Consider the following 27,510-nt stretch of genomic DNA (forward strand, 5'->3'; position numbering starts at 1 on the left):
TATTGCAGTGTCTCTCATCCTAATTATCAGGGATATAGCAAACACTTTCATTCTACTGCATATACCAAGTTAGCTTTGTTCTAGACAAGAATCAATCTTCCCTGTATCCCAGCTTCTTAACTAAGATTCATCACAAACATCAGATGAAGAAATAAAACTCTGTAGGTTTTTCCATCTCATCTGTGAGAATTAGGCCTAGGATGAATTTTAGCGTCAGGTTGTTCTGTAATTATAATGAAGGCCATGGTACAGAGTTGCTATCATGTGCACATGGAGTGTGATGTGTGATCAGAGGATAAAGATTTCTAACAATTGCTTCCCACCGCCCACCCCCAGCCCTGATAGTTTTGAGGGCAGTTGCCCAATCCAGCAGTTCCATGCTTACTCCAAGCGCCTTGTACACAAGGGCTGCTGTGAACCGCAGGCCCAAAGGAGGACTTGTGGGAGTGGTTTGGTGCAGGGATATCAAAGAAGGGTGTTAAAAACACCAGAGGGATCAGTTTTAGTACTTTATTAAAGAAAGCTGTAGACTTGCAGCAAATCAGCCTGCCAGGCCTCTCAGCCTTTAGAGACATGGGACGGACATCGCAGCAAGGAGATGGCTTGTCCACACTCAAGCAAACATTAATACATTCTTTATACACAAGGTAGCATACATCACGTGGGCCAGGACTTATCACCAGATGAGGACATAGGTGCAAATGCCCTAATCTTACAGACAGTTCCACTTTCTGGGCTCAGAGCCCAGCACCCCAAACCCTCCACAGATAAGGATAGCATCAAAGCATGCCAATTAGCTTATATCAAAGCAAGTGAATATAAACATATATGAGCTCATTGTTACAGCAACTACCAATTAATTGTGGGGTTATCTTGACTTCCAGGATAGGGATTGCAGGAAGGGTTTCTGGAACAGTTCACCTTTGCTTCAATGCAAGGGCTTCCTCCGTTCACTTCAATGGAAGAATGGAGCAGCTAAAACGGGATGCACATGGTGAGCTGTCCTCTGTTGTATGAACAGCAGCGCATATATATAGAGGCACTTATTTCAGAAACATTGCCTAAAAAGGGCTTATGTATTCAACAGCGTGGAATTTTAGTACCCTGAATTGCTAACTCCCTACTTCTCAGGTTCTCCACATGTCATGTCCTGCAAGAGCTCAAGTGCCCATTCTCCATTCTAGAACGAGTCCACAAAGTTCTGGAAAGTGAACACATTTTAACTATTTTTATAATATATACATTCAGATCATATAAGGTTTTAAGCACAAAGTGCCTAGATTCTACCAAAACAGTGACGACATTATTTTAAACTCTTCTGGAGCCTTAGTTGGGGAAAGGCCAACACTGAAGATTTATACACTGCTAGATCATATTGAAGAGGGACACGGGTGGCGCTGTGGGTAAAACCTCAGTGCCTAGGACTTGCCGATCGCATGGTCGGCGGTTCGAATCCCCGCGGCGGGGTGCGCTCCCGCCGTTCGGTCCCAGCGCCTGCCAACCTAGCAGTTCGAAAGCACCCCCGGGTGCAAGTAGATAAATAGGGACCGCTTACCAGCAGGAAGGTAAACGGCGTTCCGTGTGCTGCGCTGGCTCGCCAGATGCAGCTTGTCACACTGGCCACATGACCCGGAAGTGTCTGCGGACAGCGCTGGCTCCCGGCCTATAGAGTGAGATGAGCGCACAACCCTAGAGTCTGGCAAGACTGGCCCGAACGGGCAGGGGTACCTTTACCTTTACCTTTTTTAGATCATATTGAAGTTGACAAAGTTCTTTTAATATAGTTTGACTAACTGTGGAAGCCTAGATAGAACAATTCAATAATATAAGCCGGTCCCTTAAGATGCCTGTGAATTTATTTTTATAACCATATGAGCCTTTCAAATTGTCAAGTAAATTTTATTGGTTCAGCTTTTTCTTCTTCTCCAGTGTGCACATAGTGTAAATTCCTATTAGAAGCAAAGATCTGACACAGACATTTCTGTCAATTCTAGAGAAAGCTGACTTCCTTTTCGAGTTTTTGGGTGAAAGGAAAGTTTGGGCACCTGTCTTTGATGATGCTGTAGCAGCAGTGAGTGCAACATCTTAAAACGCAGCTTGGCCTCTGATTTACCTATTGATTTTGTTACAATTCTAGCAGCATAGATAACATCAGCACAGCCAACTGGAGGGTGGCTTGTTTTCCGCATATAATGTATGCTTCAGCATTATTTTTGCTTGTTTATTAATATACCCTGTTTAGCTAAACTATCCTAAATATCTTCGCAGAAGCTTACAGAAAGCTTGGCTTATCGCTCAATATCCAAAAAAACCAAAGTGCTGCACCAACAAGCACAAAACAACCCCTCTGCAGCGCCACAAATCCAACTCAGTGGTGTAATGTTGGAAAATTGTCAATCACTTTTCCTACCTGGCCAGTTACCTTTCTACAAGGGCCGACATTGATGCTGAAATCCAGCATCGTCTGAGCTCTGCAAGTGCAGCTTTCTCACGATTGAATCTCAGGTGTTTGAGGACTGGGACATTCGCAGGAATACCAAAATGTTTCTTTACAAAGCTGTTGCACTACCAACTTTACTGTACGCTTGTGAAACATGGACCACTTATAAATGCCATCTCCAATTCTTCGAAAGCTTCCTTCAACAGTGTCTCCGAAAAAAATTGCACATCACTTGGGAAGACAGGTGAACAAATGTCAGTGTATTGAAGGAAGCAAAGATCACCAGTGTCGGAGCAATGATTCTTCAACATCAACTTCGTTGCACAGGTCATGTGCGGATGCCTGATTATCATCTTCCAAAGCAACTACTCTATTTCCAACTAAGTTTGGAAAGTGAAATACCGGTGGACAACAAAAGAGGTTTAAACACTCTCTCAAGGCAAATCTTTAAAAATGTGGTATAAGCACTGATAACTGGGAAACACTGGCCTGCAAGCGTTCCAGTTGGAGAACAGCCTTTACCAAAGGTGTCATGGACTTTGAAGAAGCACAAACTCACAGCGAAAAGGAGAAACAAGCTAAGAGGAAGGCGCACTTGGCGAACACTGACCATGATCAACTCCCACCTAGAAACCTATGTCCCCACTGTGGAAGGATGTGTTGGATCCAGAATTGGCCTCCACAGTCACTTATGGACTCTCTGTTAAGACGATGTCCATGGAAGACAATCTTAGTTGGCTACAAGCGATTGCCAAAGAAAGAAGAAAGAAAGAAGATTTGGGGTCTGCACGTAGCTTATTTTAAAGGAATATGATTCAGGCTAAAGCTGAAGAGGTTCATGTCTGGTCAGTGGCTGGATGGGAGGTAATAATAATAATAATAAATACCATCTTCAGCCAGGCCTTCGGTTGACTGACATCCAGTGTCCTTTTAAATCTCGGGGGTGGGGGCGTGTTAGTGGATTGTTTTTGTTCATTCATTATATATAGTGTTCTTATACTGTAATTTTATGTTGTGAACTGCCCTAAGATATACGGATGAATTTAATAAAATTATCATCATCATAATCTAGGATGGAACAAAGAATATAATCACAACTATTTTGTTTCCCTGGTTTATCTTCTGATTCTGTAAGATAAATTGGTCAACAGCATGTGTCTGGTTTAAGGTAATCCAGTGAGCTTCATAATCAAGTGGGAAATTCAAGTTCTTGCTAAACCTTGGACATATCCTGGCAGTCATGGTACAGGCATGGCCTGTATTGTCTGTTCACAGGGAAATACTTCGGTTTTCATAGTATGGTGAGGCCGTGGATATAATCCTCCCTCCCACACAAAGAGATACTAGGAACTATGAGTCATCAGTGAAACTAACTGACAAGGAAGATTCAGGGGCCACAAAAGGAGGTACCTCTAAGCATAACACTTTTTTCAAAATTAAGGAAAGCCGAAATCTTGTTATACACACCCCAGTCTCTGAGTGGTAGGAGAGTTCAAGGGTTCCAGCGCTTCAGCAGGGGTTGGTCTCCTTGAAATGAAAGTCGCTGGAGACGCTGATGTGTTTAGGGTATAAAAACCATATATATGCAACTTGAGCATGAGACGGCAGGTCTCAACATTTACACTTCTTTTTTTTTTTATAATATTTTTATTCAAAAAGTTTTCCATATAAACATAACATACATAAACATACATAAACATACAAAAACAGAAACAAAAACAAAACAAAAAACATGTACCATTTCATATCCTAATTTCTTATACCTTCCTTCCCCGACTTCCTCATGCCTCCCTTTTCTGTATTCCAAATTCTTATCAATTACTCAGCAAATCTTCCCTTATTTTAATTTAAGTTTAAGCTAACCTTCCTTGTTCTCCTTGTCTTAACCATTACTAATAGTAACCATTTACTTTCAGTCCATCATCATTCTAACTTTCATTAACTTTGTGATATTTCTTTAAATAGTCCTTGAATTTTTTCCATTCTTCTTGCGCTGTTTCTCTTCCCTGGTTTCGGATTCTGCTCGTCATTTCTGCCAAGCCCATATAGTCTATCACCTTCATCTGCCATTCTTCCAGTGTGGGTAGATCTTTCGTCTTCCAGTACTTCGCAATAAGTATTCTAGCTGCTGTTGTAGCATACATAAAAAAAGTTATATCTGTCTTTAACACCCCTTGGCCAACAATACCCAAGAGAAAGGCCTCTGGTTTCTTGGTGAAAGTATATTTAAATACCTTTTTAAGTTCATTATAGATCATTTCCCAGAATGCCTTAATCTTCGGGCACGTCCACCAAAGGTGAAAAAATGTACCTTCCTTTTCTTTACATTTCCAACATTTATTGTCAGGCAAATGGTAAATCTTTGCAAGCTTGACTGGGGTTATGTACCACCTATAGATCATTTTCATAATATTTTCTCTTAAGGCATTACATGCCGTAAATTTCATCCCGGTGGTCCACAACTTTTCCCAATCAGCAAACAAAATATTATGACCAATGTCCTGAGCCCATTTAATCATAGCTGATTTAACCGTTTCATCTTCTGTATTCCATTTCAGCAGCAAATTATACATCTTTGACAAATTCTTAGTACTGGGTTCTAACAGTTCTGTCTCCATCAACATTTACACTTCAAAAGATCTTCCTTTCCCCATGAGGATTCTCTGCGAGCCAGAGCCGCACACGGAAACGCCGTTTACCTTCCCGCTAGAAAGCAGTCCCTATTTATCTACTTGCACCCGGGAGTGCTTTCGAACTGCTAGGTTGGCAGGCGCTGGGACCGAGCAACGGGAGCGCACCCCACCGCGGGGATTCGAACCGCAACCTTTCAATCGGCAAGCCCTAGGCGCTGAGGCTTTTACCCACAGCGCCACCCGCCACCCTCCAGAATAGGCCTAGATAAAAGCTGGCTCCTGGCCTATTCTTACTCCTCATCCAGTGAAATGAGAGGGGGAAAGGCACATGCTCTCCTGAAAGCATCACTAGCTAGCTAGTTTCTATGGCAACACATCTAGGGTTGCCATTTTCCCAAAAGTGGGTGGGTGGGTGGTTTGTTTTTTGCGCCCTAGTTGCCATACATCCAGGTTTTCCCAGACATTTTGCCCGGACGCCATTTTGACAGTCCAATTCCTGGACGTGTCTGGGAAAACCCAGACGTTTGGCAGCCCTTAACACATTTGTTTTTGACCAACCCTCTTAGACATGCAAACTACAAAAAGAAAAACAAACAAACACCAACTTGGCCATTTCAGCAGTCCCTTCTACTACAAACTGCCATCTTACAGAGGCAAAATCACAGGCTTGGTTGGGGCCCCCAGGCATCATCCAAACCGACCCACCAATCCTCTAACAATACAGTGGCCTACCTCAACATTCCCTAGGATGCCACGCTCTCAGCCTTACCATACCTATCCATATTCTTCCTACTATCTTGGGGGGGGGAGTGGCTGTTTGTATCACCCACCCCCTTTGACTTCATTGTACGGCACTTTGAACACCCCAATCTCCAGATAAAATATTAATTTATTTAATTCATATGCTGAGTTTTATCCAAAGATCTCAGGGTGGCGCACAACATCAAAAACATAAATTTACATGGCATCATGGTAGTAATAATCACAGGAAAAAAGATGATTTAACATTTTGAACTCCACTCTTCGTTTAAGAAATAATCCACAGGAGTGGCTATGGATAAATAACAAAAAAAAAATCGGTTTAGTCCAGTAGATTATATTATCTCCTAGTATTGTGGCCTGAGGCTGCACATCCTGTGCGTATACAGTATTGGGAAGGGAAAAGAGCGGAACTCCCTTCCGACACTAGCTGTTAAAAAAAAGAGCCCCGCCATCCGCACGCATTGAAAATACGCGAGGCGTATATACGAGGAGGAGCGCGCGGCTAAGGCGGCGCCAGCCTTGCAAGGTCGCCCTGTTTCCCGGTAGACGGGCGCCGTCATTGATAAAACAGTCTCGAGTCTGCGCCCGCGTTCCATCGGGTCCCCAACGTTCGGAAGGAGAGCTCGCCGGCCAATCAGAGAGCAGCTCGGGGTGGGGCCACCCGCGGCCGCCCCCGCCTCCTCCTCCTCCTCCTCCCACGTGCCTTTCGCTTTGCATCGCCGCCGCCTCCTCCTCCTCCTCTCCCTCGCCGCCGGTGCAGCGGCTGCATCCGCTTTTCTTTCGGTTTCCTTTCTTGCGCGCGTCTTCTTCGGCGAGGATGGCGGAATGGCGGTGGGGGACGGAGGACGAGGAGGAGGACCGAGCAGGCGAGGAAGAGGAGGAAGAAGAAGAAGAGGAGGAAGGATTCTGGGAGTACGATTCCACCTGGGAAGAGGAGGAAGAAGAGGGGGAGGGAGGAGAAGAAGAAGAAGGTGGAAGGCAGCTGGGGGGAGATGTGGGGAGGAAGGACGCGGGGGCGGCTCCAGCCGCTGACAAAGACGCAGGGATTCAAGAGAAGCCCCAGCCCAGCAGCAGCCCAGGCTGGTGGTCGCCCTCCGGTAGCCAGGTGAGGGTCTTTGCCTATGGCTTGGGGGGGGGGTTGGATATAAAGTGGTCTTTGATCCCTTCCGGGTCTCTGCAGAGAAGGAGGCAAGGGGGGGGTCGTGTGTGTGTGCGCGCTAATAATAATAATAATAATAATAAAATTATTGTTTATACCCCACCCGTCTGGCTGGGCGGCTTCCAGCAGAATATTAAAATACAATAACCTATTAAACCTTAAAAGCTCCCCTAAACAGGGCTGCCTGTTTAGGACATATAAATAAATCCATTTACTGGAGAGGTTGCAGCGCACGATTTCTTTCCCAACGTGGTGGTGTTTTTTGAGAAGGGGCTCGTTTGCGGCTGTTAATGTGGGGAGGGGCGGCGTGATCGGAAGGGAGATCACTGTTACCGTTCGCCTTACGTAACTCGACCTCTCCCTCACGGGGAAACAGAAACGAAAATCCCTCTTAGACGTCTCCACGATCAGAAATATTTGAGAAAGTGCCAGCCGGGCACGGGACGCTGCTCCCGTCTCCCTCGGCCTCAAAGGGTCGGGCGCACGTCTTGTTGCAGATCAGTGCAATTGCAAAGGGGTCTCTCTTCCAGCGTTTCCCAAACCTGCGAGGATACAGGAAGTTGGGCGATGGCTAGATACTGTTATTAAGCGCTTATAGTGGTGCTGGGGAGGGTGCAAAGGTGTTTTTAACTGTCCTGTTCCTTCCTCCTAATTGCAGGAACACTCTCAGTGGTTGTTCTCATTTATATATATTTTTCTGCTCTAGGCTAGGGTTGTGGGAAGCTGGGCAATGGAGTTTGCCTAAGGACGCTCAAAGGAGTTTTTGGCTGAACTGGCATCTTGAACCCAGATTTTTCAATGGCAGGCCTTGAATTGCAGAAGCCTTCTGCTTCAGAATGCGGAAGGTGTGCGGTCACACTTCTGAAAGCTCACTTGTCATTTTTAAAAAATATATATAGAAAAGTTTCCCCCTGGGAAGAAAGGTTCTAGGCCAGCCATCTTTTAATTGCTTGGCTAATGCAGCAGTTTATAGAAACATTTTGTGTTTTACTTGAAATCCAAAACATTAACCACCGTTCTAATTCATTACATTAATGTTTAGTGCTGTATTGTGTTTTTAATATTCGATTGGGAGCCGCCCAGAGTGGCTGGGGAGAGCCAGCCAGATGGGCGGGGGTATAAATAATAAATTATTATTATTATTACATTAATATACCACACATCCAGCTGAATTCTTGGGGGCATTCACAGTAAGGTACGGAATGATGATGTACAGTATGATAAAAAAAAACAATGATGTGCATTTCACAATAAAACTTTTAAAACCAAAGTTACATTACAAAGCAGAAAACACAGCCCAAGAAACCTTAAACCCAGCAGATGAAACAGTTAATACCATGGTAAAAAAATAAAAATAAATTTACTAGGCGATAGTTGCATAGTTATGAAACTTTTTAAAGATAAGTCTGTTACTTCTTATTTTATGCATTTTCACATGTCACTTTAATGCTTAACCATAGTTAAAAATAAGCTGTGCTTTAATGCAAATGGCCAGCTTTTTGTTGCACGCTGCACAAAATTTTGCTCCTCCCCTGCTCCTGCTGTCACAGTATTGGCGAGGGAGCAAGCCACAGGCTGCTATCATATTACGTGTGAACCAGCACTGATGGTTTGTTTGGAGAGAAACAAACCATGAGCACTGGGTTACATATGTAAAGTGCGGCCAGCTTCTGGTTTGTTCCCTCCCCAGCTCAACAGGAGCAGGGGAGGAACAAATGAAAGCACACAGCTCATTCACATAAACCGTGCTTTGTTTTTAACTACAGTTTAGTGTGACGTGCAAACAAGGCTTATCCAGCCTTCCTTTTAATAAATCAATTCCCATTGGATATTAAAGGTGAGTAGACCTATTCTGTTTCTTCAGCCTAGGGGAAAAGAGAATGAAAGGGCCGCAAGCAAATAATAATTATTTATACTCCACCCATCTGGCTGGGTTTCCCCAGCCACTCTGCGCGGCTCCCAACAGAATATTAAAAGCATGATAAAACATCAAACATTAAAAATTTCCCTAAACAGGGCTGCCTTCAGATGTCTTCTAAGTCAGATAGTTATTTATTTCCTTGCCATCTGATGGGAGGGCGTTCCACAGGGCGGGTGCCACTACCGAAAAGGCCCTGTGCCTGGTTCCCTGTAACCTCACTTCTCGCAGGGATGGAACTGCCAGAAGGCCCTCGGGACTGGACGTCAATGTCCAGGCTGAACGATGGGGGTGGAGACGCTCCTTCAGGTATATCTTGCGTCTCCCACCAACAGAGAAATGGAAACTAATATTTGGATTTGGTTTTGCTGTGCAACTTGAAAGAAACGAAACTGAAATATAATAGTGCCTGTGTAAGGCACTCTCATATTTCAGTTTCTAAGTTTGCACTGATTCTTAGGAAGCAACCTGAGAAGGTCAGGATTGCTGGTGTAGATGCCAGATTTAATACCAATCTGCTTTTTGGAGCTTGTCTGCTTTTTGGCTGATTCACCCAGATCAGCTGAGTAGGAGAGTCACCTCCCAGTTCTGTATCTGTTCTTGTTTTTCATGTTGTTGCTGCTGTCAAAATTAGAGGGGTGGGTCACACAGAAAATTGCTTGGGAAGCCACATCCTGTTCTCAAACTGGGAGTTAAACATCCCCATTACATAATAGAAAGTATTGATAAGCAAACATGAATTAAAAAGGGGGGTAGCCATTCCAGGTATGAAATTATTTGACTGCTTTTTCATGAAGTTCAAAACTTTCTTTGGTCCTGGGTAAATAATAATAATATAATTTATTATTTATACTCCACCTATCTGGCTGGGTTTCCCCAGCCACTCTGGGCGGCTCCCAACAGAATATAAATAATACGGTAGAACATCAAACATTAAAAACTTCCCTAAACAGGGCTGCCTTCAGATGTCTTCTTAAAGTCAGGTAGTTTATTTCCTTGTCATCTGACGGGAGAGTGTTCCACAGGGTGGGTGTCACTGCTGAGAAGGCCCTCTGCCTGGTTCCCTGTAACCTCACTTCTCGCAGGGAGGGAACTGCCAGAAGGCCCTCAGCGCTGGACCTGAGTGTCCAGGCTGAAAGATGGCGGTGGAGACTCTCCTTCAGGTATAATGGCCTGAGGCACTCCTTGGCCAGAAACGCATTTTTTTTACTCTTGGCCAGTTACCAGAACTATTGAATGCAATGCTTGAAAAAAAGGTTCCCGTGAAGCCATTTGTTTGGATGCAACTGTCATCAAGCAACAAAGAAATATTATTTCTGAGTTATTCCACGCACCAATCTCCTTCAACCTGGTGCATTTCAGATGTTTTGGACTACAAATCCCATCAGCGCCAGCCGCAATCAGGGTTGATGTGAGTTGTAGTCCCCAGATCTGGTGGGATTCCAGGTTGGGAAAGACTGCCACAAACTATTCACTGATACTTGTTTAGTTTTCTGATAGTGGTCATAGGAGTTGCACCGCCGATATGACTCTCCCTTCTTGACCTTGCAATTCTATAACCGCTTAATATTTTGAGAAATAACGAAGAACCACAATGAACCAAATGAAGAGGGGTTTTTGTCAGGTGTTGGTGAAATGCGTTCGTTCTGACTGTTGATACCAATATCCTAAATGTTTCTAAAACTTTTGAATGTCCTGTTTTCTCTCTGCAGGAGTGGCAACGGCCAAACCTTGCCTCCATGAGCTTTAGAAAACGCACGGTAGGTGTTTTCTTTTTTAAGTTTTGTGCCTTTTAAAGAATTGCACTGTGTGGTCTTCTGTGGCCTTTGGCTGTTTGATCCAATGCAAGTGAGCAAGTTTGGTGGTCTTGCTGTTTTCATGCCTTCCTGAGCTGAAGGACCAGTTTTGAGCTGCAAAGAATCTAAACTATAAACGCTGAAGTAGCTTGTTAGGCCCAGTAGCTACCAATTAGTTTCTGGGCTCAGTTGGAAGTGTTGGTTTTGATCTATAAAGCCTTATGAGGCTCAAGACCCCAATCTCCCTTCTGGTTGCCCCACCTTTCCAATACCATTTTCGCTCAGGCATCGCCTTAAGACCCGTTTAATTGTTTAACCCGTTTAACCATTGTTAGCCACCCTCTATGAGCTCTGTACGAGGAAGGGTAGGAGGCAAGACATCAAATAGCATAGTTGCTTTGCAAACTTATGTACAGTGGTACCTCGGGTTAAGTACTTAATTCGTTCCGGAGGTCCGTTCTTAACCTGAAACTATTCTTAACCTGAAGCACCACTTTAGCTAATGGGGCCTCGCGCTGCCGGAGCACGATTTCTGTTCTTAACCCGAGGTACTATTTCTGGGTTAGCGGAGTCTGTAACCTGAAGCATCTGTAACCTGAAGCGTATGTAACCCAAGGTACCACTGTACCGTAGAGGAGAGTGGTGCAAAAGTTGCACTTGTCCCTTTAATAAGGAGGCATCATGGACTTGCTCCTGCAGCAGGTGTTCGTGTGGATATTATCGCCCTTCCTGTTATTGGGGTGCCTCTTCTCGCCACGTTAGTCTAGTGCGAGGGTAGGGGAGCCTCAACACTGAGCAGCAAACGTCCCTCTGTCTGGCTCTTGGAACTGTCCCCAGGCCAGACCTGTCACTGGCCCTGCATCCCACCCCATATGTTTTTGCCTGGCTGGAACTTGTCCTCCTTGAACTCTACTGATGCCTCTTGGTGGAGGTATGGGGGAGAGAGAGGGTTGTGTGTGTGTGCGCACGCACACGTGCATATAGAAACTAACCTGCAGCCCAAGGGTCAAATTTACACTTCCTGTTCCACTTACTTGGACTTGGAAGGAGCCCTTGGGTTCATCTAGTCCAGGGCTTCCCAAACCTGGGTCTCCAGGTGTTTTTAGACTACAGTTCCCAGCATCCCTGACCACTGGTCCTGCTAGCTAGGGATGATGGGAGTTGTAGTCCAAAAGCAGCTGGAGACCCAAGTTTGACAAACCCTGATCTAGTCGAACTTCCTACAATGCAGGAATAGGCAGCTGTCCCGCACGGGGATCGAACCTGCAGCCTTGGCATCCAACTGAGCTGTGGCCCTCAGAAGGGAATGTGGCCCTTGGCCAAGGAGCACTCTCAGGGCATGGCTTCCCGTAAAAATATCACTTGAGAGCATGGTGGGAGTGAACCAGTAAACCATTTGCCATGCAGTGATTCAGCTACCCCGATTGAGGTTTCACTATTCATGGAACCTGACTGCTTGTTCCATGATGTGGGATACTAAAAATAAAGTCTGTGCCATGGTGAAGTCTGCTTGCAAACTGCGCAGAGAGTCGATACGAGGAGGCAAGGTTGGCAATTGAGCAGGAAGCCCGAGGCTCAAAGACGGAGCAATCAAGCTCTCTTCTAGCAAAGCAGCCCTGTGTTCAGTAAACTTATGGCGGGTTGGTGCCAGCTAGCTATAACCCCCATGGCAAAGCACGCCAATGGCATTCTCTCCCCATGGCATCCACATCACTAGGGCTGGGCACCAGATTCAGCCCCACCCTGAGCCGAATCAGGCCTATTCAGAGGGAGTCGGGTGAGTTGGGTTCAGACAGCCATGGTTTGCTGTGGGTCGGGTTGGAGGGCCCAGAGCAATCTTTGGCCTTCTCAGTAGTGGTACCCACCCTGTGGAACACCCTCCCGCCAGATGTCAAAGAGAACAATTACCACCAGACTTTTAGAAGACATCTGAAGGCAGCCCTGTTTAGGGAAGCTTTTAATGTTTGATGGATTACTGTATTTTGTGGGAAGCTGCTCAGAGTGGCCAGGGAAGCCCAGCCAGATGGGTGGGGTATAAAAAATAAATTATTATTATTATCACTATCATTATTGTCCACTAAACATGAGCACTGCATCTAAAATAGATTTTCATAGCATTCTCGAGTTTCAAGGGACCCTGAGGATCATCTAGTCCAACCCCCTACAGTGCAGGAATATTCAGGTGTCCCATACAGGGATCGAACCTGCAACCTTGCCGTTTTCAGCACCACACTGTAACCAGCTGAGCTATCCAGGCTTCTCTGGAACTTTGCTCCTTTCGATCTAAATAACTTTGCACTTTGCATTGTCAATATGGAAGGACTACATTGGCTTTTGTGGTGGTCTGGAGGGTTTTTTGTAGGGATAATTCAGCTTCACAGCCCCTCCCTTAACTCTCGCCGCCGCCCCTCTCTCTTAGAACGCAGCTGGTCGCAACTGGATGGCAGCAAAAGATATGCAGAAATACAGGCAACATTATCCGGTAAGCGAGTTTTGATCATCGTTCATAGCAAGAGACTGCTAGCTGGCTGTGCCATTAATTTATTGTACACCGATCTTGTATATAAGCCCCCAATGATCCACGTAACTAAGATCTGAATGGCGCTTAATTTAGAAAGGAAACCTCCCAATCAGGGGTAGCCAACCGAGTGCTTTCCAGATGTTGTCTCATCAGCCCCAGTCAGCATCACGCCCATGGCCAGGAGTGATGGGAGCTTCTCTCCAGCAAAGAAATCATTGGTTCTAAAAAAAGAAAAGGCTATTTCTGATGTCCCAATTAAGTCTGCTAAAGGGGTGTGGCACGCAACAGGTTGTGTGTGGTCAAGATTTTCCTGGGGTAGCTCAGTGATAGATCATCCACATCCTCCACTGATGTTTTTTCCTTCCTTCCTTCCTTCCTTCCTTCCTCAGGGTTTGGAAGAAACTGAAATGAGAGAGGAGAAAATGTGGAATTTGAGGTTTTACAAAAACGAGATGAGTTTTCAGCCTAATGGTATGGCTTTTGATATTATTCTCTCTTTTCCCCAAGGCAAATGTTAGCTCTTGCTCCCCCCCCCCCACTGGCCCTTGACAGGGGAGTGAATTGTATTTGGTTTTAGAACGCTATTTATTTATGCCTGTTCCTGCAGAAATGATTGAAGGCCTGTATATATTTCCTACAGCTGTTCCCCCTGGAAGGCAAAATTAAATCTGTAAAAGGGAACCCGTTGCATTCTGCTGTTGCAAGGAGCAGGTTTCGTTCTCTCTTTTTCCAGGGCAAAAGGCCTCTGTTTTTCCCGCAGGTGTTTATGAATTCTTCCTCACAATACACCAGGATAGGTCAGCCATGCAGTAATTCCTACAGTCCCTGAGTGGTGGAGATTGCCTGGGAAATCCACACAGCTTGGAACACTGGAAGTAGCATTGTATCAAGTCAGGCCATTGGCACATCTAACTTAGTATTGCCTGCACGGACTGGCAGCAGCTCTCCAGGGTTGTAAGCGGGGGACACAAGTACCCAGCCTGGATAGCTCAGTTGGTTAGAGCGTGGTGCTGATAACGCCGAGGTTGCAAGTTCAATCCTCGTATGGGACATACTCCTGCATTGCAGGGGTTGGACTAGATGATCCTGAGTGTCCCTTCCAACTCTGATTCTCTTTTCCTGAAGCCTCCATCAACTGGCATTCAGAGCCATATGACCACCAACTGTGGAAGTACAGCACAGCCATCATGGCTGGTAGCCAATTGCTAGCTCTGTCCTCCATGATTTTGTCTAATCCTCTTTTCACGACACCCAAATTGATGGCCGTTGCTGCCTCTTGTAGCAGCGAATCCTACAGTTCATGCACTGTGTGAAGAAGCTGCTTTGCCCATTCTGAATCTCCCTCCCTCCAGTGTCAAAGGGACGTGGGTGGCGCTGTGGTCTAAACCACTGAGCCTCTTGGGCTTGCCGATCAGAAGGTCGGTGGTTCAAATCCCTGCAACAAAGTGAGCTCCCATTCCTCTGTCCCAGCTCCTGCCAACCTAGCAGTTCAAAAGTATGCCAGTGCAAGTAGATAAATAGGTACCACTGCAGTGGGAAGGTAAACAGCATTTCCGTGTGCTCTGGTTTCCGTCACTGTGTTCCGTTGTGCCAGAAGCGGTTTAGTCCTGCTGGCCACATGATCCAGAAAGCTGTCTGTGGACAAACACTGGCTCCCTCAGCCTGAAAGCAAGATGAGCGCCGCAACCCCATAAGTCCCCTTTGACTGGACTTAACCCTCCAGGGGTCCTTTACCTTTTTAACCGGGCATTTGGTGGCTGCATAATACTATTCCTGGCATCCCTAAGATTGCTGTTTATTATATAACTGCAACTGACTTTAGATGTCTTTAATTGTTTTTGGAATGTTTTAGCTGTTTTTGAACGCTCTGCTTGGGTTTTGTTTTGAACTGGGTATCTGTTTGCCACCCTGGGCGTCTTCGGGAGGAAAGGCGGGGTATAAATTCAATTAATAAGAATAACAGTGGGGGAATCTCTCCATTTGCACTCTGTGCCTAATTTTAGACCCTTCTTATGTTTCCCATCCTCTTCTAGGCCTCCTTATCGAAGATCTCCTTGAGATGTGGCATAACGACTACGTAACTCTGGAAGAAAACCATTCATATATCCAGTGGTAAGTGGCCCCCGTTAAATATTCTAATGGCACATGGGGACTGGGAGTGCTGTAGCCTGTTTTCTGTTTTTGGACATTCCTGTTCTTTCCTTTCCACTTCTCCTCTTCTTTGAAGGCTCTCCAAAATCTGAGCCAGAGCATCTTCCAGAGGGGCTGTAACACACTTCCTTTGGGTGGGACTGCAATGAAAAACAAGCTTATTTCCATCAAATATTGTTAATAGTGAATTGCAGCTTGCATTCGAGAAACATAGACGTGTTCTGGGCTACCACAGTTCGTTCCCTCACCCACCAATGAGCGTAACGTTAAAAGGCATCAGTCCCTGTGCTGTATCCATACTCAAGGTTAAAATAAAAATAAAAATAATTTTATTATTTATACCCCGACCATCAGGCTGGGTTTCCCCAGCCACTCTGGGTGGCTTTCAACAGAATATTAAAATACAATAATCTATTAAACATTAAAAGCTTCCCTAAACAGGGCTGCCTTCAGATGTCTTCTAAAGGTCTGGTAGTTGTTTTTCTTTTTGACATCTGGTGGGAGGGTGTTCCACAGGGCGGGTGCCACTACCAAGAAGGCCCTCTGCCTGGTTCCCTGTAACTTGGCTTCTCGCAGCGAGGGAACCGTCAGAAGGCCCTCAGCACTGGTCTTCAGTGTCCAGGCAGAACGATGGGGGTGGAGACGATTCCTCAGGTATACTGGACCGATGGCTGATGCAAAGCTCTGCTCCAGTTACTTGTTAAACAAAATGCTTGGGGTGTGTGGCACTCACACAAGTGCCTCACGTGTTGGTCTAAGGGTTTGTGTAGGATGCTCTGGCAAGATGTGAGCAGGTCCTAGGCAGTTTGGGGCTTTACATTCCAGCAATACAAACCTTAAACCAGTTGCCAGCCAGTACAGATCCCATTAATAGTGTGTCCTCCTCTCAAGCCTAACTTTGGGGGTTAGGGGGTACCAGAGAATGCCTCTGAGGCCACCTGTGCACCTGCGGGCACCATGTTGCAGACCTCTGTTTTAATGTGTAGCCAACTTTCTGAAGTCTTGAAGATGTGGGTCATATCTAAATAAACTGACCCGTTTTCAGGCTTAATCAGGGTCTCTTGGGTATTTCTGCAGAAGTTAAGGTCTCTGTGCAATGCGGAAGAATCCTCGCAGCTCTGTCACACTCGTGGCAGTTGGTAAGAAAACTTGAGCCAGAGACATAATTGTCTCTTCTAAATGGCTGCTTCCAGAAGTTGCTCATCAGGCGAGGCAGAACCTTTATACTCGCTCCCCACCAAGCGGGGTCACTGTTGCTTGCCAGAAGGGATGAGAGGACAAGGAAGTCAGCGCAGTGCAGCTGCACTGGTGGAAACAATCTGGTCTCCTGCCAGTGTGTTTGCACCCCATCAACCTTCCTGCTGCTGCTGCAGCAGCACCTAACTTTCCAGGAAGCTGGGCCGCGGCGGTGGGAATTGGGATCCAACAATATCTTGAGGGGTACCATGCTGGATTCTGTGCCTCTCAGCAATTGGGATGTCCTGCTTGTTTCTGGGCTAAATTCTTGTTTTCGTTGCAGACTTGATTCCCCTCTTTGTTTGACTTCCTTCCAGGTTATTTCCTTTGCGTGAGCCGGGAAGGAACTGGCGAGCGCGGCTTCTCACCTGTCAAGAAATCCAGGTAGGAGGCCTCTTGCCCTTTAAAGATTGGCTTTAAAACCACAGGTAGGGGGAAATGGATTCTGAGTTTTCTGCTTTCTTTTTACACCCATTTATGAAATGATAGCAACTCTGACTGTAATGGCTTTGGCGCTATGACTGCTGGGACCCATAAGACCTGTGTATCGATTTCCCCACTTCCACGCTAGCACCAGTCACCGAACCCAGGAATCCCCAGAGGCGTCTTCCCTCTAGCTTTCTTTTTTTTTTTTTTTTTTTTTTATAATATTTTTTATTCCGTTTCTTTCCAAATTTTATACATTACAAACAAATAAGGAGTTTACAAGAAACCATTTTTTTTTTTTTTTTATCAAAAATCCCAACTTGGACTTCCCCACCCCTTCCGATTCTGCGTTCTTTATATTAACAATGTCAGCAATTTGTTACCTTATGTCATACCTTATTGTAACTTTTACATGTTATGTATCTATATTCAATGTATTATGTCACAATTTTTATACCTTTAAAATAAACGTAACATGTTCAATTTCATATTATCTCCTTTTCTCTTTTATCACTTAGTTTACTATTTACTTAATCATAATTGCTAAAGCGTATCATTTCCAAATCATGCACCGTCTTAAGATTCATACAGTTTGTAATACTTTTGCAAGTAGTCTTTAAACTTTTTCCAGTCCACCTCAATTGTTTCTACATCCAAATCTCGGATTCTGCCGGTCAGTTCAGCTATCTCCATGTAGTCCATCAACTGCATCTGCCATTCCTCCAGCGTGGGTAAATCTTGTGTCTTCCAATTCTTTGCGATGAGTATTCTTGCTGCTGTACTAGCATACATAAACAAAGTTCTGTCCTTCTTTAACACTTTCTGGTCTACCATGCCCAACAGGAAGGCCTCTGGTTTCTTGGGAAAGGTATACCTAAATACCTTTTTCAACTCATTGTAAATCATTTCCCAGAAAGCCTTAACCTTTGGGCATGTCCACCAGAGGTGAAAGAAAGTCCCCTCTGCTTCCTTACACTTCCAACATTTATTGTCAGACAGGTGATGTATCTTAGCTAACTTGACTGGGGTCATGTACCACCGGTATATCATTTTCATAATGTTTTCCTTCAAGGCCGTACTGGCCGTGAATTTCATTCCGGTGTTCCATAACCTTTCCCAGTCTTCAAACATAATGTTGTGTCCAACATCCTGTGCCCATTTAATCATAGCAGATTTAACTGTCTCATCCTGTAAATTCCACATAAGCAGCAAGTTATACATTCTAGATAACAGCTTTGTCTTTGGTTCTAACAATTCTGTCTCTAGTTTCGACTTTTCCACCTGGAAACCAACTTTTTTGTCCATTTTGAAAACCTCTTGAATTTGAGCATAATGTAGCCAATCTCGCACCTTATTTTTTAGTTTGTCCTGGCTCTGCAACTTCCAATTGTCTCCAATTTTTTCAGTCAATTCCCAATATTTCGGCCAATAGGCCTCCATATTGGGTCTTTTTCGGGCCTTGGCCTCCACTGGTGATAGCCACCTCGGAGTTTTACTCTCTAGTAAGTCTTTATATTTCATCCAGACTGCAAAAATTGCTTTTCTGACAATGTGGCTTTTAAACAATTTATGTGCTTTAACCTTGTCGTACCATAGGTATGCGTGCCATCCAAAAGCATTATTAAAACCTTCCAGATCTAGGACATCGGTGTTTTCCAACAAAAACCAATCTTTCAACCAGCAGAAGGCTGCAGCTTCATAATACAACCTCAGGTCCGGCAGGGCAAACCCCCCTCTTTCTTTCGAATCTGTTAATATTTTAAACTTTATTCGGGGCTTTTTGCCCTGCCAGATAAATCTAGATATATCCTTCTGCCATTTTCCAAAGCAATCCACTCTGTCCACGATCTGTAAGGTTTGAAACAAAAATAACATTTTCGGCAACACATTCATTTTTATAGCTGCAATTCTTCCCAACAAGGAAAGTTTCAATCTTGACCAAATTTCTAAATCCTTTTTAACTTCCAACCAACATTTCTCATAATTATCCTTAAATAAATTCAAATTCTTGGAGGACAAATAGATCCCAAGGTATTTCACTTTTTTAACCACATTCAGTTCTGTTTCTCTCTGAAACCCCTCTGTTTCTGTAATTGTTAAATTTTTGGTCAGAACCTTAGTTTTTTGTTTATTCAACCTAAATCCCGCCACCCAACCAAATTCAGATATAAGTTCGAGAACTCTTTTTGTACTGGATTCTGGCTCCTGCAGTGTCAAAACTAGGTCATCTGCAAAAGCTTTCAGTTTATATTGTTTCACTCCGACCTCTATCCCTTGTACCAACCGGTCCTCTCTGATCATATTCAATAGCACCTCCAGGACTGAAATAAATAACAGAGGGGATAGAGGGCACCCTTGTCGTGTCCCTTTTTCAATTTTAAATTCCTCCGTCACCACATTGTTCACTATTAATTTAGCTTTTTGTTCTGAATAGATTGCATGTAATCCATTCTCAAACCCCCGTCCCACTCCCATCCCTTCCAAGTTCTTCTTCATAAACATCCAAGATATGTTGTCAAATGCTTTCTCCGCATCAATAAAGATTAACACCGCCCTTGTGTTCCTGTTTGTCTGCAAAAGTTCTAAAATATCAATGATGTTTCTAGTGTTCTCATATAAATGTCTACCAGGGAGAAAGCCAGCTTGGTCTTTATGAATTACTTCATTTAAGACTTTTTTAAGTCTATTTGCCAAAATGTCTGCAAATATTTTGTAATCCACATTTAGGAGTGAGATGGGACGGTAGTTTTTAAGCTGAGTCTTTTCAGATTCTGACTTAGGTATCAATGTGATGAAGGCTTCTTTCCACGTTTCTGGTGCCCTCTTCCCATCCATAATCTGGTTACATACCTCCAACAAAGGTTGTATCAAATAGTCCTTCAGAACCTTGTAATATTTGGAGGTAAGTCCATCCGGGCCTGGAGATTTGCCTAGTTGCATATTCTGAATGGCACCTTCAATTTCCTGTGAGGTTATTGTAGAGTTCAAGATTGATCTTTTATCTTGAGTTATTTTTGATAGTCCATTTATCTTTAAAAATTGATCTATCTCTGATTCTTTCTGGGGCCCCTGTGCATACAGTTCTTTGAAGTATCTGTGGAAGCACCTCCTAATTTCTTCTGGTTTCTGTACGATCCTTCCATCAATCTCTAGATTTGTTATCGTGTTTAGCTTTTGTCTTTTTTTCAGCTGCCAAGCTAGCAGCTTTCCACATTTATTTGCTGATTCAAAAGATCTTTGCTTCATCTGTTTTATTTTCCATTCAATCTCCTGATTAATCAATTTTGAGTATTCTGCTTGGTGGAATTTAATTTCTCTCAGCACCTCCTTGGACTTTGGTTTGGTTCTCAGTTTTTTTTCTCCTTGGTGTATTTTCTCCAATATTTTGTCCTTCTTTCCGTTCCAGAGTTTTTTCTTGATTGAATTCTGTTGTATCAGAAACCCTCTCATAAAAGCTTTGCTTGCGTCCCAGATCGTTCTTTTTTCAACTGTAGTATTCAGATTTATCTCAAAATAGTCCTTTAATGTTTTTTGGGCCTTTTTCACAATCTCTTGATCTCTTAGTAGTGTGTCATTCATTCTCCATCTGAAGGAACCGGGTTGAGTTAATCTAAGTTCTATTTTCAAGGCGTTGTGGTCGGAGCATGTTTTTGGGCAGATTTCCACCTTTTTAGTCTTGGGTGCCAGCCCCCTGGAGGTCCAAATTTGGTCGATCCTTGACCAAGACAGGTGGGCCTCAGAGAAAAAAGTTCCTTCTTTACCTAGGGGGTTCTTTGTCCTCCATATGTCGATCAAATCCAGATTGTCAGTCAGTTCGAAAAAAGTTTTGGGCAGTCTGCCGTCTGATGTTAAGTTTTGGTTGTAAGACTTATCCATATGTGTAGACACCACTCCATTCATATCTCCCATCATTATGATGTTAGCATAATCCAGATAGTCCAGCAACGTCTCATGCAGCTTCTTGAAAAATTCTGATTTCCCGTCATTTGGGGCATAAATTCCTAATATCAATATTTTTTCTCCTTGGGTTTGAATTTCAATTGCCAAAATTCTTCCTTGTTCATCCTTAAATAGAAATTTGGGTATCAGGCTCTCCTTAGCGTAGATCACCACTCCTCTTTTCTTTACTTTATCAGACGAAATAAATTCTTGGCCTAATCTTTTATTTACCAAAACCTTCCTGTGGAGCCTGGTCACATGGGTTTCTTGTAGGCAAATAATGTCCAATTGTTCTTTCTTCAATATGTGAAATAACCTCCTTCTTTTCTCCGGGGAATTTCCGCCATTTATATTCCAACTGAGTAGCCGCAGAGACATCCTGAACTATTCTGCTACACCTAGAGCGGTGTATCTTCTTTCTCCTCTGGTTCCGAAGGTGCAGGTATTGCTCCACCTGAGTTGGGTATAGGCCAATTAGCTGCTGCTTCTTTTTGGAGATCTTCTCCGTGATCGTGCTGGAACTTTTGTAAGTCCTCTGGTGATCTTATTTTAACCTTCTTCTGTTTGTAAGTGAATGATAGCCCTTGTGGGAACTCCCACCTGTAAGGAATTGTGTTGAGTCTCAGCAACTTAGCCAAATCTGAGTAGGTGGCTCTCAAGTCCAATAACTGTTTAGGAATATCTCGATAAATTTCCACCCTTTTCTCTTGTATCACAATTGAGTTTTTGAAGTGTAGGCCTAGTATTTTGTCTCTCTCCTCCCTTGATCTCAAAGCTATTAAGCAGTCTCTGGATCTATCTTTTCTTGCTAATCTTCCCAACCGAAAAGCCGATACAATTTTGAAATCAATTTCTTCTTTTAAGTCCCAGAACTTTGTAAACTCTGTTGTCAAAAGTCCTTTCAAATCTTCTTGTTCAATTTCTGGGACTGCCCTTAGTCTGAGGTTGGTCTCGCGATTTTTCAATTCCACCAACGAGAGATAGGTTTGTTGGTCCCCTATCTGTTTATGAAGAGGCTTGACTTCCGCTTTAACTTCCTCGACTTCTTTTTTAGCTGATGTTGCAATTTGAACGGCTTCCCCTGCCAGTTTACGATTCTCTTCTGTTGCTCCTTGCAATTTTTCAATTGCTTGGGTATGTTGGGAAACCTGATCTGTCAATTTCTGGATCGAGGATGTTGCTTGGTCAATTTTTGTTGATTGGTTATCAATTTTTTGATTTATTGCTGACAATTGTTCCAAAACTTGTTTCAGTACTGCCTCAGCTCCTCCTGCTGCCATATCTTCCTCTTCAGATTTTTCAGGCTTTTCGGTTTCTACTTTTTGTGTCGCAAGCACAGCTGGAACTGATAATCTACGTCCCTGAGTTAAAGTTGTTTGCAAAAGCTGTGCTTGCTTTTTTGCTTTCTCTTTCTCCTTAGCTTCCTTAGCTTTGGCTGCTCTTGTCTTTCCTGTGCCACTCATCAGTCAACGTTCAAGGTCAAGTGTTGTAATCCCATGGGAAAGGCAAGTCCAGAATTAAAAACAGTCTATTGAGAGAAGGTAAACAGAGAAACTTTCCCAGGCCTCTATATTCCCAATGTCCTCTAGGGGGAGTACCACCAAAGTTTTAGTAAGAAGAAGGTAACTTTCCGCAATTAAAGTCTCTTTGTTCCAACTTTAAAAACAATTTTAAAAGCAAATTAGTTCCAGCACGGTAAAAGAAAGGTCCTGCAGAGCCCTTTTAAACATATAACAAAGTTCCAGCAAGGTGCCTGCAATTGTATCCACTTCAGCTAGGTGAGCTCAAAATTACACTATCCAGTTACAAAAGTATCTGGAAGCTTGCAACAGTTCCGCAGTTTAAACAACTTTACCCGGCCACCCGGGAATTTGGGGTTAGAGTCTTCCCTTGCCCTTGGGGTGTCCGCTCCAAGTCAATTTTATGCTGTATTTATTCTTTAAAAGTAAAATTCAAATGTGCACGAAAGTCCCAATTTAAAGCTTCAAAGCTTCCCTGTTCACAGCGCTTTCCGCTCTTTAGACCGTCTGCTTTGATCTTGAAAGCAGTGTCGGAAGACGGACTTCCTCTTTCTCGTCTCCCGTTTTTAGCCAAATTTTCCGATTTGATTTGTAGAATCTTAGGTCCTTACTCACGGGTTTGATGTTTCAGCCCGATGTTTCTTGGAAGAAAGGTCAGCGCTCATCCGTGACAGCCGCGCGGCTTCGCCTCCGCAGAAAGAGCGATGAACCCACAGCACCGCTCCCCCTCCTTCACTCCGGAGCCCCTTACGGGGTTCCTTTTGTGATTTCGGGGTCGCTCCAGGTGCCCGCCGGGTCCCACGGCCACGGACTCACTCTGCCCGTGGTTTATCTTGATGGGTTGCCGCTGCGCCGTCGCGAGCAACCCTTTTCTGCGGTGCCCCTCTTCAGAGCTCGAAGAGGTCCGCCATCACGGTTTTGCGCCGCCTCCGGAAGTCCCCCTCTAGCTTTCGGTCAGAGGATGAAGACATCCCTCTGGTTCACCCAGTGAGGTGACCCACAACCTGCATTGCTAGCTATCAGGACTGAAGGGAGTTATAGCTCAAAAAATATGGAGGGCACCAGAATGAAGGTTGTTGAATTGCACCTTGATGGAACACCTTGGCCAACTTCTAAAGTAGCTGCTGTTGTTTCAGTTCTAAAATGTATAGCTGTTCATACAGCATCTTGCACTAGGGACACCGGTGGTGTTGTGGGTTAAACCACAGAGCCTAGGACTTGCCAATCAGAAGGTCAGCGGTTCGAATCCCCGTGACGGGGTGAGCTCCCGTTGCTCGGTCCCTGGTCCTGCCAACCTAGCAGTTCGAAAGCACATCAAAGTGCAAGTAGATAAATAGGTACCGCTGCGGCGGGAAGGTAAACGGCGTTTCCATGCACTGCTCTGGTTCGCCAGAAGCGGCTTAGTCATGCTGGCCACATGATCCAGAAGCTGTATGCCGGCTCCCTCGGCCAATAAAGCAAGATGAGCGCCGCAACCCCAGAGTCAGCCATGACTGGACCTAATGGTCAGGGGTCCCTTTACCTTTACCTTTTCAGCAGGTTGCATAGGTCAAAAACAACACCCACAAAATCAACCAGTAAAATAGTACCAAATAAGCAAAAAAGTTTAAATGAACAGTGCATAATTAAAAAAAAAAAAAAGTTTCACAATATATTTTTACCTCTGGATTGTAATTAAAACCTCAAAGCCGTTTTCAAGTAGAACAAAACAATGAAGTCCTCAATAAAGAACAACTGTTTTGTGTCCTGCCCGTTGGGTATTTCAGGCCTTCAAGAAATCGAAGGAAGTCATGGCGAGGTTTGTCCGGGCTTACAAGCTCATGTTGGACTTCTATGGAATCGAGCTGCTAAATGAGAAAACGGGCGAACTGCGGCGAGCAAAGAACTGGAGAGAGAGATTCGAGAACCTCAACCAGTGAGTTGCTTTGCTAGACATACTTGTGCATAAAAGTCACCAAGTGGCCTGCATGGCAATCCCTTGGCTACTGCAGTCATCATTCTGGGAATGGAGTTGAGTGATGACCTAACCTGGGGAGAAAACAGTAAAGACACAATGAAGAGAGCACAGCAGAGGTTATATTTTCTGAAAACCCCCCGGAAAAATAATCTCTCAAAGGACCTGTTGATGGCATTTTACCATTGTACTGTTGAGAGTGTATTAACTTATGGTCTGTGTGTGTGGTTTGGGAGCTGCATGGTCAGGGGAAAAACAATGCTGTCCAGGGTTGTAAAGACTGCGGAGAGAATAATTGGGTGCACTCTTCCCACCTTGGATCAATTCTATGCTGCCAGGTGCCGTAAGAAAGCGGCAGAGATAGCGCAGGATAGTGCGCACCCCGGAAATGATCTCTTTCAGCTTCTGCCTTCTGGAAGAAGGTACAGGGTTATAAAGACTAGGACTAGCTGCCTGAGAAACAGTTTTTATCCAAATGCGATTTTGGTTTTAAACGCAGTGTAAGGTAGTCTCTGTGGGAGTATATTGTGGGAAGCTCCTGCAGCCAATCAGAAGCCGCTGAAGCCCTGTTGGACGTTTGGCTTCCAAAAGAATGTTCGAAAACTGGAACAGTCACTTCCGGGTTTTGATCGTTCTGAAGCCAAAATGTTCGAGAATCAAGCGGTTCGACTTCCAACGTACAACTGTAGTTTTTTTATCTCCTTTGACATCTGATGGGAGGGCTTTCCACAGGGAAAGCGCCACTACCGAGAAGGCCCTCTTCTTGGTTTCCTGTAACTTCACTGCTGCTGGCTTGTTCCATTCCAAAAAGTAAGTGGGAATCTCGTTTGTAGGATATTTGGATAGTAGCTCCCTTCCGTGCTAGTCGTTTGCCTTCACAATGTGAGACTTACTTCCCCTTCTTTCTCCCCCTTTCAGGTTCAGCCACAATAATTTGCGGATCACTCGCATCCTGAAGTGCTTGGGAGAGTTGGGCTACGAAAACTACCAGATGCACCTGGTGAAGTTCTTCCTGACGGAGATCCTGGTCCACCAGGAGCTCCCGCGGGTGCTGAGAAGTGCCTTGGACTACTTTGTGTTCACTGTCCGGAACAAGCAGCAGCGGAAGGAGCTGGTGCATTTTGCGTGGCGGCACTTCACGCCCAAGCGGGATTTCGTCTGGGGCCCGCACAGGAAGCTGCGGCGATTCAAACCCCGGTCCCCAGAATTCCTGAACAGCGAGCGGCTGGAGGGGGAACAGGATGAGGATGGAGAGGAGACTGCAGGAAAGAGTGAAGTCGAGCAGCAGCATAAAACATGCCAGAGACTTGAGGAAGAGCCTGCGAGCATGGAAAACGATCAAGATGAGCTGCTGGACAAGACAGGCACCGTTTGCCCTGCTGTAGACCAAACAACCAATAATCTGATTGAGGAGCCTGTATCCAAAAGTGATGATGAGCCTGGGGTTTCATCCAGTGACTCTGTCCTTAGCAAAGTTATTGAGGGAGAGCCTTCCTCTGGTATCCGTGGCGATGGATTGCAGGCCGGAGATGCTCTGGGACCCCAAACGAGTCCCGCAGGTGAACACGAAGCTTCAGGTAAGGCGAGTCAACGTGGGCTCTTAACAGCAGAGGAAGTCAAGGCGGAGGAGGACGGCGGGAAGAAAGACACACCGGTTTCTTCGTTGGTCAACTCGGGAAGGCAGGATCTTGTGGAGGAGGGCGAGAGCGGGGCACAGAAGGACGAGGGTGAGAGCGGAGCGTCTGGTGAAAGTCCGAAGGAATGCAAGAAGAGGAAGCTGGAGATGAGCAGGTTGAGCGAGGAAAGCGTCAGGGTGGTGAGAAGCCCCACCGACATTGAGAAGATCTCTGCCAACCTCGGAGAGGTTGTGATTGGTCAGAAGGGGACCGACGGCCTTCTGTTCACGGAGGAGAAGGCCTGCCCCTTGCTGCCTCAAGGAGGTGGTATGGATGGTGGGTACATGAAGGAGACAGAAGCCACTGACGCAATGAGAAAAAGGCGGAAAGTTGAGATGGCATCGGAAGGCAGTGCCTTGGGGGCACCTGAAGAGGCGGGCATCAAGGTGGCATCCTCTGAGAGCCAGATAAACTCTGCCAGCACCGAGAGGACGGATCGAGCCTGCCACGATGCGACAGAAACAATTGGCAACACTCCTACAGACTGCGACTGTAGAACGCTGGGTGTGGATTTATTGGTTAATTCCAAAACTAACACCGAGTCGAGCCTTTCGCCGGACAGCTGTGCGCCAGCCCAGTCTGGCAAACAAGGAACTGCCTCCGCCTTGGAAGTCAAGAGATCGCAGGCCGGTGAAACTCTGCCATTCAGTGAAAAGAAGGATGTGGGTGGCGAAAGCCCAGGACAGGAAGAGGGGGGTGTTGAAGGAAAGGCAGAAGGAGTGGCAGATAGGAATGAAACACCTGAATCTGTGGAGGGTGTGAATTCTGTATCAGGTCTAGAAGCAGAATAGCTTTATCCTGGATAAGAATGAGGTGGTTCCACTGATTCTGGAGGCAGTTAAAAGGACATACCTTTTTACAAGTTGATCAGAACAGCACCAGTCCACTGCCCGTGTGTGTGTGTGTGTGTGTGTGTGTGTGTGTGTGTTTTGGTTCCTCTCTTTTTGTATACTTGGTTATGAAGCCCAAGACCTTCATAATGTGTTGTTTTCACTGGGGACAGACAACAAAGGCTTTGAGATGAAACTCCCCCAGTTGTTGACTTGCATACTTGATCTTCTGAATTCTAAAATAATGTGTGTGGGTTTTCACCTTTGCTTTATAAATGATTCCAAACAGCTCTGGTTTCGAAACGGAAATCATTTTTTGAGCAAGTAAATGCCACTTTGTGGGCAAATTTTCCAGTATTTACTAGACGGTCCGAAAGGAATCTATTTGTTAAATTAATCTTGCTTTGTTAAAATAAAAGTTCCTAACTTCTAGTTAAGAGCTTCTAGTTTCTTTTCTTCATCATTAAACTGGGCATGTTTGAGAATGAAACCTAAGCTAAACAATCTTGCAAAGATCTCCTGGGAGAAGAATGTTTTGAGACGTCTGGT

General features: G+C 44.9%; 1 protein-coding gene across 1 annotated transcript; it reads left to right on the forward strand.

Moving 5' to 3' along the window:
* The first annotated feature begins 6,423 nt into the window (after window positions 1–6,423).
* On the forward strand, window positions 6,424–27,393 carry OGFR (opioid growth factor receptor). The gene is made up of 8 exons (XM_053394468.1): window positions 6,424–6,940; window positions 10,625–10,672; window positions 13,128–13,190; window positions 13,619–13,700; window positions 15,263–15,341; window positions 16,934–17,000; window positions 24,268–24,416; window positions 25,374–27,393. Exons 1-8 carry the CDS (start codon window positions 6,653–6,655, stop codon window positions 26,920–26,922), a joined length of 2,325 nt encoding a protein of 774 aa, XP_053250443.1. The 5' UTR covers window positions 6,424–6,652; the 3' UTR covers window positions 26,923–27,393.
* The last annotated feature ends 117 nt before the right edge of the window (window positions 27,394–27,510 follow it).

This window comes from Podarcis raffonei, chromosome 6 (assembly GCF_027172205.1).
Source record: "Podarcis raffonei isolate rPodRaf1 chromosome 6, rPodRaf1.pri, whole genome shotgun sequence".
NCBI classification, from domain to species: Eukaryota; Metazoa; Chordata; class Lepidosauria; order Squamata; family Lacertidae; genus Podarcis; species Podarcis raffonei.

Coding starts and splice junctions, on each gene's coding strand:
- OGFR (XM_053394468.1), top strand. CDS start 6,653: ATGGCGGAATGGCGGTGGGGGACGGAGGACGAGGAGGAGGACCGAGCA. Junction 13,191..13,618: donor AATACAGGCAACATTATCCG/GTAAGCGAGTTT, acceptor TTCCTTCCTCAG/GGTTTGGAAGAAACTGAAAT. Junction 15,342..16,933: donor AACCATTCATATATCCAGTG/GTAAGTGGCCCC, acceptor ACTTCCTTCCAG/GTTATTTCCTTTGCGTGAGC.